The sequence below is a fragment of the Cariama cristata genome, unplaced genomic scaffold (assembly GCF_000690535.1).
Source record: "Cariama cristata isolate BGI_N322 unplaced genomic scaffold, ASM69053v1 scaffold34492, whole genome shotgun sequence".
Classification (NCBI taxonomy): domain Eukaryota; kingdom Metazoa; phylum Chordata; class Aves; order Cariamiformes; family Cariamidae; genus Cariama; species Cariama cristata.
Window position 1 is genome coordinate 19,170 of NW_009602712.1, and position 13,989 is coordinate 33,158.

Sequence of the window (13,989 nt, forward strand, 5' to 3'; positions counted from 1 at the left end):
TTCAGGAAGATCTTGCCCAATTGGAGCAATGGTCTGAAATAAAAAGGATGCAATTCAATAAGGATAAGTATGAAGTATTATGCTCTGGTAGCAATAATCAGCTGCACAAGCACAAAACATGGAATAAGTAGCTGACTGCAATTCCACAGAAGAGAATCTAAACAGAAGTAAAAAAATTCTTTGAGAATTCAAGATATTGCTAGCAAGAACTTTAAAGCAGTTCTGCCATTGAATAGGATCAACTCCTATAGGAACCAAATGTAACTATGAAAGAGAAAAGAACGAAGTAAAGAAAGAGGCTAGTTTATACTTTGAAATCAAACTACCTTTCCATTCAACTGTAAAGTTCATGTCTTCTTTTGGTGGAAAGTGAGAAATGACCATCCTAAACCAACACTTCTTAGTTGCAGGCAAAGCTCATACTGAACCAACACGTTTAAGATGAGAAAGTATCAGTAAAACATCCATTATTCTTGTGTTCCTAGTCTTGGGAGTAAGGTAATTAATCATACAGTGATGTATGGGACTGGGAATTCAACAGCAAGCTTCTAGCTTCCTTTGCACAGAAAGCTATAGGAACCTGACAATATGCCTGTAAATAAAACTCTGCTCTTCAGCCACATTTATCAAAGAAAAGATGCTGGTATGTTACTTTGTACATCTACATTTCTACAGTGCCAAAAGTGAACTAAATGCTCTGAGGAAGAAGTGACTCAAAAATAGCCTAAAGATGAAGTTGGCAAAAGTATTTCATCATTTATGTTAAATAATAATTCTGACATTGCGATCAAGAGACCTGATGGTAAGCACACAGTCTGAGCTTACCTAAGAGAACTATCAGCGTGTATGTACGCGTTTTTACCATGGAGATCAATAAGGAATCAAAACATAAAAAAGGTAGGTAGAGCCATCAACTGCCCAATCTGATGTGCACTAAAGGACAACTCATTAATCCCTCCTTATTTTCTAAACTTTATAAAAGATTGGATGTATTATTACCCAGAAGCATTTCAAACCCAAGTTAGTTTTCAGTTATATGTCTTACCAATCATCAATAAAAGGCTGTGTTCAACTAGGTTACTAGCTACAACCTCCAATGAAGACTGATTACAGTTGGTCTCCAAACTAAAACACTTGGCATGGTTTATTTAGGATCTGAACCAGGGGTTTTGCAATCACTTGATCATAGCTTATCAGGAAAATCCCAGTAAAGTTTATGGCATTTTGAGATTATGTTTACATGAGTAACAGAATTCCTTCTCCATCCCTCTTCTTTTAAAAGATATTTCATTTTTTTATTTATATCGCCTTCTATTTAAAGCAACTGCAACTTTGAATCAGTTCTATTTCATAAGACTTCTCCTACAAAGTAGAATAACTGGAGTATAAAGCTTTGCAGGAGAGAATGGACAAAGACTAAAAGTGGAAAAGTCAGTGTGGAATTAAGGTAAAAAAAAATCCTCAACATTAAAGCTCTTAAATTCTGTATTTAATTTCATATTCTGTTCACGTCAACCCTTAAAGCCATTATACTTGAAATACATACTCTGAAAAAATAGCAAGAATTAGATGCTGTTACATTCGGTTTTACATGCATTCTAGCTACAGATGACAGGAAAGGCTGACTCAATTAGCAGCCTGCATGACAGTTTGAGACAGCAGCTCTCAACCACCATGATGGATTTTAAACAGGTTCACAGTCTACTTCTAAATGAAAATATTGTAACAGTGGAGAGAAAACATACTGCATGGATCTCGCCTCTACAGGAAAATCAAGAGATGTACAAATTTAAGTGCTAAAAATCACCAAACTAGGACATGCTTAACAGCAGTTTTGTAGCTGAATTCAAGAGGAAGGCAACGAAGGAACACCCAGATGTACTACACAATCACTAGCAAGGCAGTGCCACTTGTACCCAAGCTCAGTTTCAGCTGCTTTCATACAAGCTACACACTCCCTCCCAACACTTTCAGAAATGATGAAGATCACCTTCAGGTAACTTTACTGAGAGAACTAAAGAAGCACGCATCACCTGGAATAAGACAGGAAAGTCTAACATCAGCAGCTCCATTTGAACTAGCTGCATCTCAAACTCCTGGTGTTTGGATTTCAAGTATCAGAAGAGAAAGAACTAGACTTTGCTACCAGAGTTGTATCCTCCTTTTCATAGCAAAGAGCAGAGCAGTAGCCCATACTTCCTTCACCTTGTTCTCAAAAGCGGATTTTAGAAAATAATCTTCTGCACTGACTAGAGTCTCTAAGGAGAAGTGAATGCAAGATGACTGTCTCAAGCGCACGGGGTAAGACAGTCCCGCAGAGGCATTTCACTGATCACTTGCTTGCTCTGTGGAGACGCTGGCATCAGCTTTCCCCTGCTCTGGGGGCTTGGTTCTCCAAAAAAGACACCAGTAACATTTTTCAGTCCCTATGAATGCTAGGGAAAAAAATAAAACCACTTTTACAAAAACTGGTAATGAGAATGCAGCATGGACAGAGCAGGTTAGATCCACATTAATACTGGTCAGACCAGAGGGATGTAGCAAATAATCTGAGTATTTAGTGAGCAACAGTTGGAAGCTTCTCAAATGTCCCAGCCCACCCTGAACAAAGAGCAGTCACTGGTATCGCCACATGCCCTTGTCTGACGACAATCACCATTCTCCTCAGTTATACAGGAAATATGCCAACAATGTCTTCTCTTGTCCCAGCACTGAATAGTTGTAGAAAATACTTTTGTACTTGACTCACCACTGCACTTTAAAACATACTCAAAGCCTTTAACAGTCTTGTGCAAAATTAGAGTAGATGCACTATACTATTTCATATTTTTACTGAATCGACAGACCTGAGGTGATACTGATTTGTGAGACAAAAGGTGATCTAGCTTCACTTCTATACTTTATTATTATCTGATAAAATAGCAGCAAGTTTTCTTTTTTTTTTTTTAATCCCCAAAGGATTTGACTATTGACTATGAAAATCTAATACCAAGAAGCATTTTGACACAATATTAAATTCAAACTCACTTAACAGGTCACAATAGTTCAGTATCAACAAGTCTTCTGCAAATACAAAGTCCCAGCTGTAAAATCAGGATAGTTTCTTCTACTATATACTCCAGAGAACAGCTAGTACAAAACATTCTTTAGCACAGGCGCTTCATAAAGATTTGCTTTACAGAAGCTAACCAGCCTAGATGTTTCAGGTGGAGCTGCACCTAGTTATTCACTTAAATCTACCAAGTTTTGCTATTAGTAATTCAAAGCCTACACTGATCAATATCACTTTGTAGTTCCTGCCTTTCAAGTCTCTGGGAGACACTAAATCAGCAGAGCACAGGAATATGAAAAATGAAACAGCATTTCCCTTGATTTTACTACATTCTTTAAAAGCATGTCCAAGTTCCTTTGTAGAAAGAGTTAAAGTTTATGTATACTGGTAAAAATTAATGAGGCCAGTAGGACATCATGCTTCTTGTTTGCAGAGCCTTGGATCAATAAAACAGTGGCACCTTGCCTTAACATGTAACTAAACAGCAGTCAGAAATAATTTTATTAATTAAAATAAAGTCATCTGTATTTGTGAAGGAGCTTTGCTGAAGAGTTCAAATAGTAAATTTGGATACGACTATTTGATACTAATCATGGAAAGAACACGGCAAGTGCTCATCTTCTAAATGTCTCCTTACTTCTTCCTGATTTCAACAGCTGCAACTCAAAACTCCAGGGTCCAATTCTCTCAGGTCCCTGAAACTGGTCCCCAAACCTCAGGAGGCCTGTACAGCAGACAATCCTGTAATCGTAACAGCTTTAAGGTCATTCAGGACTCGCTGATGATCTTCTCCATCCTATACATGCCGTCCTCTGTAACCAACACTCTCACCTGCAGACAGCATTGCCACAGACAACACTTATTAAAACACTGCGTGCTAATAAAGCAAGGCTGTTTTGTGAAGGCTGTCATGGTTGTCAGTCAGGCTGGATTTTAATTACATTATCTTACAGACTGTGTAAGGACTCATTTGAGTGATTCTGTCCTCAAATCAAAACACATAGCAAGTGTAAGATATCTCATACTAATGACTTGTCTTCTCACTGGGTTCAGTTAACCTTCAGTTCTTGTAGGTAGGATAAAAGACAGTGTAGTTCACTTGATGCACAGCTTCGCTTCACGAAAAAAAACACAGCAGATCACATCTTCAAATAGAAACTGCTATAGATAAACTTAATGGCAATGTAGAAAGTCTTTGCCTGACCCAGTCAGGGATTCTTGCCACTATTAAGAAGCTTTCAAGAAAAGTCACAGAAAGGCCCATCAATATTATCCATGTTTGGATGAACTGAGAAAATCTTAAAAAAAACAAACCAAACAAAAAATCCGCCCCCAAAAGACTTCTTGAAAATAACTTACAGTGTCTCAACAACATCTTGAACTTCACCCCACAAGGGATGGAGTCCTTCAGCATCTACCGCAATTTGCCAGATAACATCACTATGCCATATTGTTCTTTTGCAAATTATCCCATTCAAGAAAGCAAGCTTGGACTGCATCTAAAAAGCAGACCCTGATACACTGGATGAAAGGAGGTAGTAAAAAAACAACATAAATTCCGTATTTCTAAATTTAAAACATCCACATTTGCATTATACATAGAAAAATCTGGAAGAGATGTCAAAATTCTTAAAAATATTGACGTTTACACAACTTGGTTGGTAAAGAAAGAGGCATTCATTAGTATGTATGAACATGTTATGATAGAGGACTAAGCTCCTACAGCGTGTTCTGCCCACAAAGCTAGATTTCCTCAAACCTACTGATGACAGGGAAAGCTGCTTGTGATTATTGGTGAAAGTGGTCTTGCACAGTGGAACAGCTGGTTTGAGCATTCATCTTCAAAGGAAACAGCCCAAAAATGAGATTCCCCCTGCTCCAAGTTGCAGTACAGCAATTTCAGATATTTCAGTTATCTATAAATACAAGTGGTTCCTGGTTTTTTGACAACAAAATATTTCAGTATCTGTGGGAAAAAAGCAAGTAGTGAAAACAGGTTCAAGCAGACTCAGCCAAATCCCACTTGTCCTTACTTACGCGACATTGGTCAAGAAAGCATCTATGAGCAAACATTTCAAACTAAATACTTAGCTTTTAAAAAAGATATTAGAACCTAGACCATGTACAGCACAGTTTAATACATAGTATATTATAAATATATTTGTCTGCCTTTCCACACCATTTACAAGTTCTTCACGACTCTTCAAGTTTCACACCAGTCTGCACTCAGCTGAAGCTCTAACTAAAGCACTATCAGTATGAGAGCTTATCACTCGGCTTAAAGAAACAGTTATTTTTAAAAAGGTATCTGCAGGGTTGGTCAAGGTATTTATGGTCCTTGCACCCACCAAACAGTGTTCTACATAGGAGACATTCCCAGGAATTGTCATCTACATGCCTACAAAAATAGCTGAAGTTACTTGACAGAACAGTAAGCAGAGTTTTTTAAACCCTCATTTTTGATCACACCATCCTCCAATAATCCAGACAAGTTAAAGCTTGCTCTAGACAGACAAAAAAAAATAAAAATCTTCGGATACTTCACTGAAACCAGGATCTCATTTCTCATCCATTCCACACTTCTCCACTGCCACCTCACATACATACCACACTCATCCCCTCCCAGAAATAAAACAGTCAGGACTGTGCCCCTGCTGCAAAGAAGGTGAGTGGTATCCCGGGCTGCATTAGGCAAAGCACGGCCAGCAGGTCGAGGCAGGGGGGTCCTTCCCTGCCCCTCACTTCCCTGCCACTCAGCACTGGTGAGGCCACAGCTGGAGGACTGCGTCCACTGCTGGGCTCCCCAGTACAAAAGAGACATGGACATACTGGAGAGCGTCCAACAAAGGGCCACAAGGATGATGAAGGAACAAGAAAGCATCTCTCCTACGAGGAAAGGCTGAGGGAGCTGGCAGTGTTCAGCCTGAGGATGAGAAGGCTCAGGGGGATCTCATCAGTGCATTATAAATAGCTGATGGGAGGGCATAAAGAAGATGGAGCCAGGCTCTTCCCAGTGGTGCCCAGTGCCAGGACCAGAGGCGATGGGCACACACACACTGACACACAGGAGGTCCCCTCTGAACATCAGGAAACACTTTGTCACTGCGAGGGTGACCGAGCGCTGGCACAGGTTGCCCTGGGAGGTGGTGGAGTCTCCATCCTTGGAGGTACTCGGAAGCCACCTGGACATGGCCTGGGCAACCGGCTCTGGGTGGCCCTGCTTTGGCAGGGGGGTGGGAGATGATGACCTCCAGAGGTCCCTGACAACCTCAACCCGTCTGCGATTCTTTGACTGGTTTCTGCCATTGACATAGATCCCTATTTCCATTTGTAATCTTTAATGAGTACTAGACAAACATGCCAGTTGCCATTGTGATAGACAGCTGACACCTCTCTATGGCACTAATAAATATTTCTACCTTCTCTCTGCACTGTTAAAAGCATTAAAGCAAGCTGTCATGATACAAATGCAATACTCCTAGCTTCAAAAGGAGAATAGATATATACAAAAACCCTCTTGGAATAATTTTATTTTGCATGACAAAAAAAATTTAACACAAGCATCCAGCTGTCCTTCCTGTGGCTAACTCACTTGCCCTGCACAAGTAAAAACAGATTATCTCATAATGCAAAGAATTTACTAGCACTCAATACACATTTGTATTTATAAAGCATGAAGTTTGCAGATAAAAGAATTTTCAAGAGGAATGAAAATACAACCTTACACTGCACTTCAAGTGACCTTTTATGTCTGGAGAACCTTCCCAGAAGACAGTAGGTTTAGCAATTACTATAAACACTTCTATCTTTACACTTTGTCAAATACAGGAATAAAAGCAGACACCTGTGGCTGACAATCTAGATTTATCTACCAGAACTAAACCAGTTGTACTTTAGCAGGAGGAGTCTCACAGAAAATTCTTATGGAACCTTTGCCAACACGCAAACAAGGTTTGCATTTCCCACGAGCAACAGAAGCTGCTAATCACCAGCTCCAAAACTGAAAAATTAATATATAGCCTCAACATGCAACAGGTCAATATTTAAATATCCAGTACAGTAACAGGGAACAATTCCTTTTTACTACAGTGTCACCTGAAGTCATAAAAGATTATCAGCATCTCCTGTAAAAATGCACAGCCTGAGAGAAGTTTCAGCTTTTCAGTAGTTTAATAGCAGTTTGGCAGTCCTGCCTGCTCAAAAAAAACTAAATACTTCAATATTCATCTTTTAACAAGTTTTAAAAAGGTTCCATGAAACATATGCTGTTATTTCTACCATGTAAGACAGCATCCAGAAATAAGCTATGGAACACTTGCACTATTCTATAGGGTAGCAGAAAAAGATTAACCCACAGCAGCTGAGCAGAATACTTAGGAGTATGAGGTACAGAGAACCATTTATGTCAGAGCTGGTACCTCACAGTCTTTAAAACAAACTGAACTGTTTCACTTTGTGAATTTCCTTCAACTATTTTCCCCCTTTCCTCCTTTTAATAACTATCTCATCTGAATCACTTACAGCTTATTATTTAAGATATTATTAATATTATTAGTTTTAAGAATGTATCGACTCCTCCTTAACAAAGGCATTTGAATGTTTAAACTGGGTAACAGCACTGTCAAATGAGCAAACACGTTTTTCTGTTTAGGTATCTTGTAACACTCAAAACCTGAATGCATGGCAGGATAGGTTTTCCATGATCTAGAAACTGGTGTGGTGTTGGAGTTACATTGTATAATTTTTGTTATAGAAAGCACAGCAAAAAGTGAAGACAACTAACTGGGGTTTTGTTTGCATTAACCATCATTTGATATCGCCACCTGTAATGTCCACCTCAGATGTTCTATCTCAACTGTTTTTCAAACACTGTAGTTCTGGCCATCAAACTGAAGGCACTCATGACTCTGGAGCACATCTGTCCACGTTTTCATTCTCACCTGCTTCTACAAATACTGGCAAACACAACCCTTCAGGAGGAGAGCTGAAAACATTCAAGTCTGCAGCTGTAGCATAGCTCAAATCTCTCATAAGTTTACACGTAAAGTGAAGAAAGGGACAGTATTCAACAATAATGCAATTCAAGTATTGCTTACCGCTACGTATTTGCAGAATACTCTTTTTTCTTTAGGAGTACAATAAAATATGCATCTAGGGCAATACATAAAGAAACCCTTAAAGTTACATTAATGCCCATGCCTGGTTTTGTCCTTATATTATGAACATGGTCTCAAGAGCTCAATTTTATCAACAGTTAGTACACTATACAAATACATGATTTAGCTGAGTAGACATAGATGCTGTGAAGAGGTCTGCACAATCAGGTTTTCAACAGTTTAGCTGCTGTAGTTGACAGTTCACAATTGCAGCCATTCATTACTGTTCCTGGAATACAGCCTGCACAGTTCAAGCTGGTCGGCTATCTCTGGAAAATGATCTATACTCTCTCCTTTTTCAACATGCCTAGTAATATTTTGCCCCAAAAGTCTGCCAAACATGTAGGAGGTTTGAACAAGCTCTCTCAGTAACATTTTTTAAACAGAGGCAACATATTTCTTTTCCCCCAAGAGCCAAAATAAAGTTATTAAGCCAGCTGGAATATTATGCTTGTCAACTACAAATTCGTGTATACATGGGCATAAAGGTGAGTAGAGAACCTGACATACACTGATCCCGAAATCCTCTCAGGTACTCTAACTGCCCTCCATATAAAATAATTAGTCCTGCTCCCAAAGTCCAGCAAATGAAGAGTTAGAGCAATTTCGAGATCCAGTTCTACTTGTGTTTTTATAGTATTTGTCAGACTCCAAAGTGGACTGCAATATTCACATTTGCCTCAATAAGAGTACTATTTCCTCCATCCTTGGATACTGTTGCAGTTTATTCTATTTGCAGCCACATTTAGAGAGGAAAAGAAAATAAAACTTTGTTATTCTGTAGATCTTTCATAACTTCCACAGAACATATTTCTCTTTTTAAGAGGTTAGCAATTTAGTCACATCAACTGAAAAACAGCTTTGCTTTTTAAAGGAAGGTGTGACACGTCAAAGGCTTTTTTCTCCTTTGTTAAATACTTTTAGACCACCTACCCACCTTCTCTTCCCCTCCAGATAAGATTTCCTGATTCTTCATTATTCATCAGGTCAATGCAAGAAACCACAGTTTTGTCTACTCTACTGTAAAAGTGTACTGGACTATCAGAACAGGATATTAAAAGTTTTCAGGCAAGGTCTCACAAAAAAGTCAGTTCTACATCTACAAATACATAGTTCTATCTATCTATCAAGCTATATAGCCTTAAGCCTCCACCTCTGACTATCTTAGATGTAGTTTGATTCAAAACAGCAGATCATAAGATAGGAACAATACAAAGAGCTTTTTTCAGAAAGATGGGAACTGACCAGCTTGTTTGCATCAGACCTCTCCATTCCATACTTACTGTATTTCTCACATTCTGTTTTCAAAGAATTCCCATCCTAAACTATTTTACCTTTAAAATAGTTACTCTTCATATTCAGAATGGTGAATGACTTACTAGATAAATCCAGGATATTTAGAGCTATACAGTATTCCTTGATGAATCACTGTTTTAGAAGATGACTATAGGAGAATGATCTGCACAAGTTTGTCAAGCTCCAAGTATGTACAAACATTTAAATATAATTGAAGGTATCAGAAGAAATGTAGATACCTGCCTACACACTGATTGCGCCCCGCACCACCGCCCCCGCCCCCCCCGCCTTCCTGGGTATGTTACACATTAATATTAAGATAAAAGAGAAAAACGCTTTCCACAAATTTCTAGGTCTTACGATCACAAAGTAAACTCTCTAAACAAAACCAAGTGTTAACCTCCTGAACCTGCAAGCAGCCTGAAACAGTGACTCATTATGTGTGAACTCCCTTTGCGCCCTATTAGTTTTATCAGTGTCAACCCTCAGCCTATTAATGACACTTGAAGGTCTTCATTAACTATTTCACCACTGATTTCAGTAGATAAAGCAGCTGGGCATAAGCCCGTGGGAGTAGTGGGGCAATTTAAATGGCTGGAAAGAGAGAAAAAGCAGAAGCAAGAAGAGAACAGCAGCCAGGTAGGAGACAGTTTTATAATAAACTTGCCTCAGTGAGTAAAGCAAATAAAAAAAAGTGGTAAAACACCTTAACAAGCTATAGGTTTTCATTTTCTCGTTCTCTCTCTGAAACCAGAAAGAGTAAGAATAAACATAGATCTACTAGCTCTGTATGCATCTCCTCTTTGTATGAAGTCTAGGCCTGTTTAAAGTAAGCTTTTATTGCTTATCAGTATCACTACTAAAGAAAGTTATTCCAAGCCAGGAGAGACTCTCACACACCATATAGCTCCTTGCCCAGTGTACCGCTTCAGCGAATGACAAGGTTTTATCACCCTGTGCAGAAGCGGACAATTGAGAAATTTGCGTTTCTTTTCAGATAACCACAAGTTAGTTTCTCTACTGAACATTATAATGTGGCACGTCAAAAAGAGTGCTCTGCATGTAGAGTCCATTCGTATTTCTTACTCATAGTTCTCATAGCCAAGTTTCTGAAAAATTTTCTTCAGAACCAAACGTGTGAAGCCATGCTGCAAGGTGGCTCAGTTCAAAGACAAAACTACGAAGATAAATTCAAAATTCCCTGTTCAGGACAAAAGTACCAAGAAGTGTCACACTAGCAACACAAAGTTAGCAGTCTACAGCTCTGAATAAGTAGGACACGTTTTTCCTTATTGTTATATAAAGTGATTCATTTGTCACACATAATCATGTCTGCACTATGATTTCTAGAAAGTATTAGAAGCTATGTAAAATGAATGCAAAATACATTCCTTTCTTTCTGACTCCTTAATCATCAGAATGATTAAACACAAGACAAATCATCTTCTGATAATACACTGAGCCATGAAAAAAACCTACCAGCTTGAAATCTAGCCTTATTTGCACAAAGAAGAGTTAGCCAGCTGGGTCAGCAATCCTCTTTCCAACTACTGGAAAATTTTAACTGTTTTTTTAAGTCCTTTACCACTTTAAAGAGAACCAGCACAACTCTCCAAAACACAGCTTTTGTTTGCATAAAGGCATTAGCAGAGTTACTATCTCAAACGGAGCATTAGTCAAAGCTCCAGTAACCACAAGGCCTGCATTACTGCAGATTTAACTCCAAACACTAATTTGTCTTTGAGGTACCTTCTCCATCCGCTACACCCTAACCCCACACACGCAGCTGCTTTACTAAAAGGCACCCTGAGCAACACTGACTGTATTATCTCAAAGTCTGATACTCTCCCAAGGTGAGGGAAGGCTTATGGGATAAATCACAGCACATCAGACCTTCTCCTATTTTTAAAAATACAAACACGTATAACCCACATGTATTTCACTCCTCCAAATCGCAGTAATCCCAACAGTACATGTTAATTACATTAATTCAGTGCTCAAACACTGCTTTCCCTGAAAGTCTTCTCTCAAAGAAGCCAAGAATAGTTCTGGTCATCACACTACCCTTCAGAGCAGTCTGACAAGTCTATGGGAATAAAAGTCACATACTCGCTTCCCCCCCCAGGTGCTTTGATGAGTCTGCTCGTACTACACAACTTCGTTACAACTAATAGTTCCAAAATACTTTCCTATAAAGAAAACTCGTCGTAAGGTTGTACTTTCCACTGCGCCTACATCTTCGCACAAGTAAGTGGTGTCTGTTTTTTTCAATGCAAAGGACCATTATCTGTAGAGATTTAACTGTGTAAAGGCATACAAATTCATATCCAGATGCAAGTACTTTCCTTACTGATACTATGAAGTGCAAACTCAAAAGCAGGATAAAAATGTGTGTTATAAGCCTTGAAGTTTTCCAAGGTACCTCCTCACCTGATGGCCCTGAGATACCACTGCACTTCTATTTTTAACAACACTGCAATACAGTGGTGTCGATAAACCCATTTTAACCCGGCTGTCATTTGAGTGTTTCACAATGCATTCCGGGGAAAGAAGAGATTTCCTTGCATCCTGAGCAACTGAGTGCAGAACGACAGTTTTCAATCTTTGATTTGGAAGAGGTGGTATTATTTATATTAAGCAGCTTGCAGGCTACTTTCTGCCCTGTTTTGTGAGAAAAGTAATCACACTCACAGTCTGAGAGCAACAAGTACAGTTCACTACTTGCCTAAAACACTTTGCTATGTTTTGTACTCGTAAAAAAAAGTAGCCCAGGTAAATTTCAGTATGACTTTCTGAAAACATGAACTTACAAAAAACACTTGACAACAACTTGAAAGTTAATTTTTTTTCCTTAAGAAAAGGTATTTTTACAGCATTACAAAACAATTCATACCTGTCTTCGTCACCATCAACCGGAATAGATATGCCAAACACAGAGCTGGCAAGACTGTTCATAGGAGTACTTGCAGGTAACTGAAGAGGATTTGCTAGAGTGTCTGGAATGGGAGGCTTCACAAGAGGTTTATTTTCAGCTATAAGAGAAAGTGGTGGCTGAGGTAGGGGTTCCGATTTTCTTCTAGTATCATCAATCTGGCCTACTAAGGATTGCGCTTGAGTCTGAAACTGTCCGAGGTTTGACTGTGGCAGATTCGCAGGTAGATTAGGTGTGCCTTGCATTAACGAGTGTCCGGGATGCTGTGGCTGGACAACGCCGGTACTTCTGCTGACAGAAGTGTGGCTAGTCAGCTGGGACTGGACTAGCGTAACAGGGACATTTGGCATAGTAACAGAAGTGGTGGTAGACACACTAGGCACACTTGTACCGGGCACAACCGCAGGCACGTTCTGAACTCCAGAGACCACAGCATGGGGAGCACCAGGCATTCCGGACACTTGACTGCTTCCACCCATTTGATGCTGAGTCACAGATTTCTGTTGCACAACCCCTGTATGTCCAATGCCTTGCTGCACCACACCTCCTGGTTGCGGAACAGCAGTCTGACTAGCTTGTGTCTGGCTACTCTGCATTAATCCCGATGCCTGTCCAACTGCTTCGCCAGGCTGCGTCGACACCCCCATCACGGGCGCTCCCACAGGTGAGGGATTTTGGCCAGTCACCTGCCCCACAGGAAGGCTGGACGCCACAGTACTTGGAACAGAGCCCGTGGTAGCCTGTTGAATAGCTCCTTGAGACTGCATAATTGTCACGTGCTGCATGTATTCGGTCTGACCAGAAGGTTGCGTCGGCAGTAGATGCACTGGTGGAATCTGGGACTGAGAATAAGCAAATTGTTGAGGCTGAGTCACTGGTATGTTCGCCTGCTGCACCTGCTGCTGTGCCACAGGAATGCTTGGCTGACCTATTGTCACATTTGGAGGTGTCATGCCTTTCCCGTTGGGTCCGGTCTGCACAACGCCTTGCGTATTTATCTGTGGCTGCGACTGCTGTGGCACCATCATTTGCTGATTTGCTATTGAAGTCCCAGAAAACACAGGCTGAGCAGTACTTTGAGGCATGGCCCCACCTATGGGTTGTTGCGGCTGCTGTTGCTGCCCAATGACAAAACTAGGTTGCTGTAGAGAGGACTGGTTCATTTTCTCTGTCTGCAGCAGCTGTGACACAGCAGTCAGGGAACTGTCAGCTATAGAATCGGGGCCATGGGCCGACACTGGCACAGCAGAGACCACAACGGAACCTCCTGTGGCACCGAGGCCACTGTCTCTGTCTTGAGCAGCCTGCTCAAAGGTGCTGCTGTGCCTAATGCAATCTCCAGTCCTGCCCAGGACACCACCACCATCCGAGTCCCGGTCATAATACTCCATACACGTCCATCGTCCTCGCCTGTAGGGCTCCCCTGTACCATGGTCCAGCTTGATCACCCTGAAGCGCGAGCTGCACACAGCAGCTGCTGTCTGAGACATCATCCCAGCAGTGGCAGATGCAGAAGGCCCTGTGGAGGGCAAGGCGGTCTGAGCACTGCTTCC

At 40.5% G+C, this 13,989-nt stretch overlaps 1 protein-coding gene across 1 annotated transcript in view; it reads right to left on the reverse strand.

Annotated features, from left to right (window-relative positions):
• TSC22D2 (TSC22 domain family, member 2) overlaps window positions 1-13,983 on the reverse strand; it is a 28,263-nt gene extending 14,280 nt beyond the window's left edge. The window contains exon 1 of the mRNA XM_009694892.1: window positions 12,398-13,983. Within this exon, the coding sequence (XP_009693194.1) occupies window positions 12,398-13,929 (1,532 nt within the window). The 5' untranslated portion in view covers window positions 13,930-13,983. The remainder of the gene's footprint in view (window positions 1-12,397) is intronic.
• Window positions 13,984-13,989: the final 6 nt, after the last annotated feature.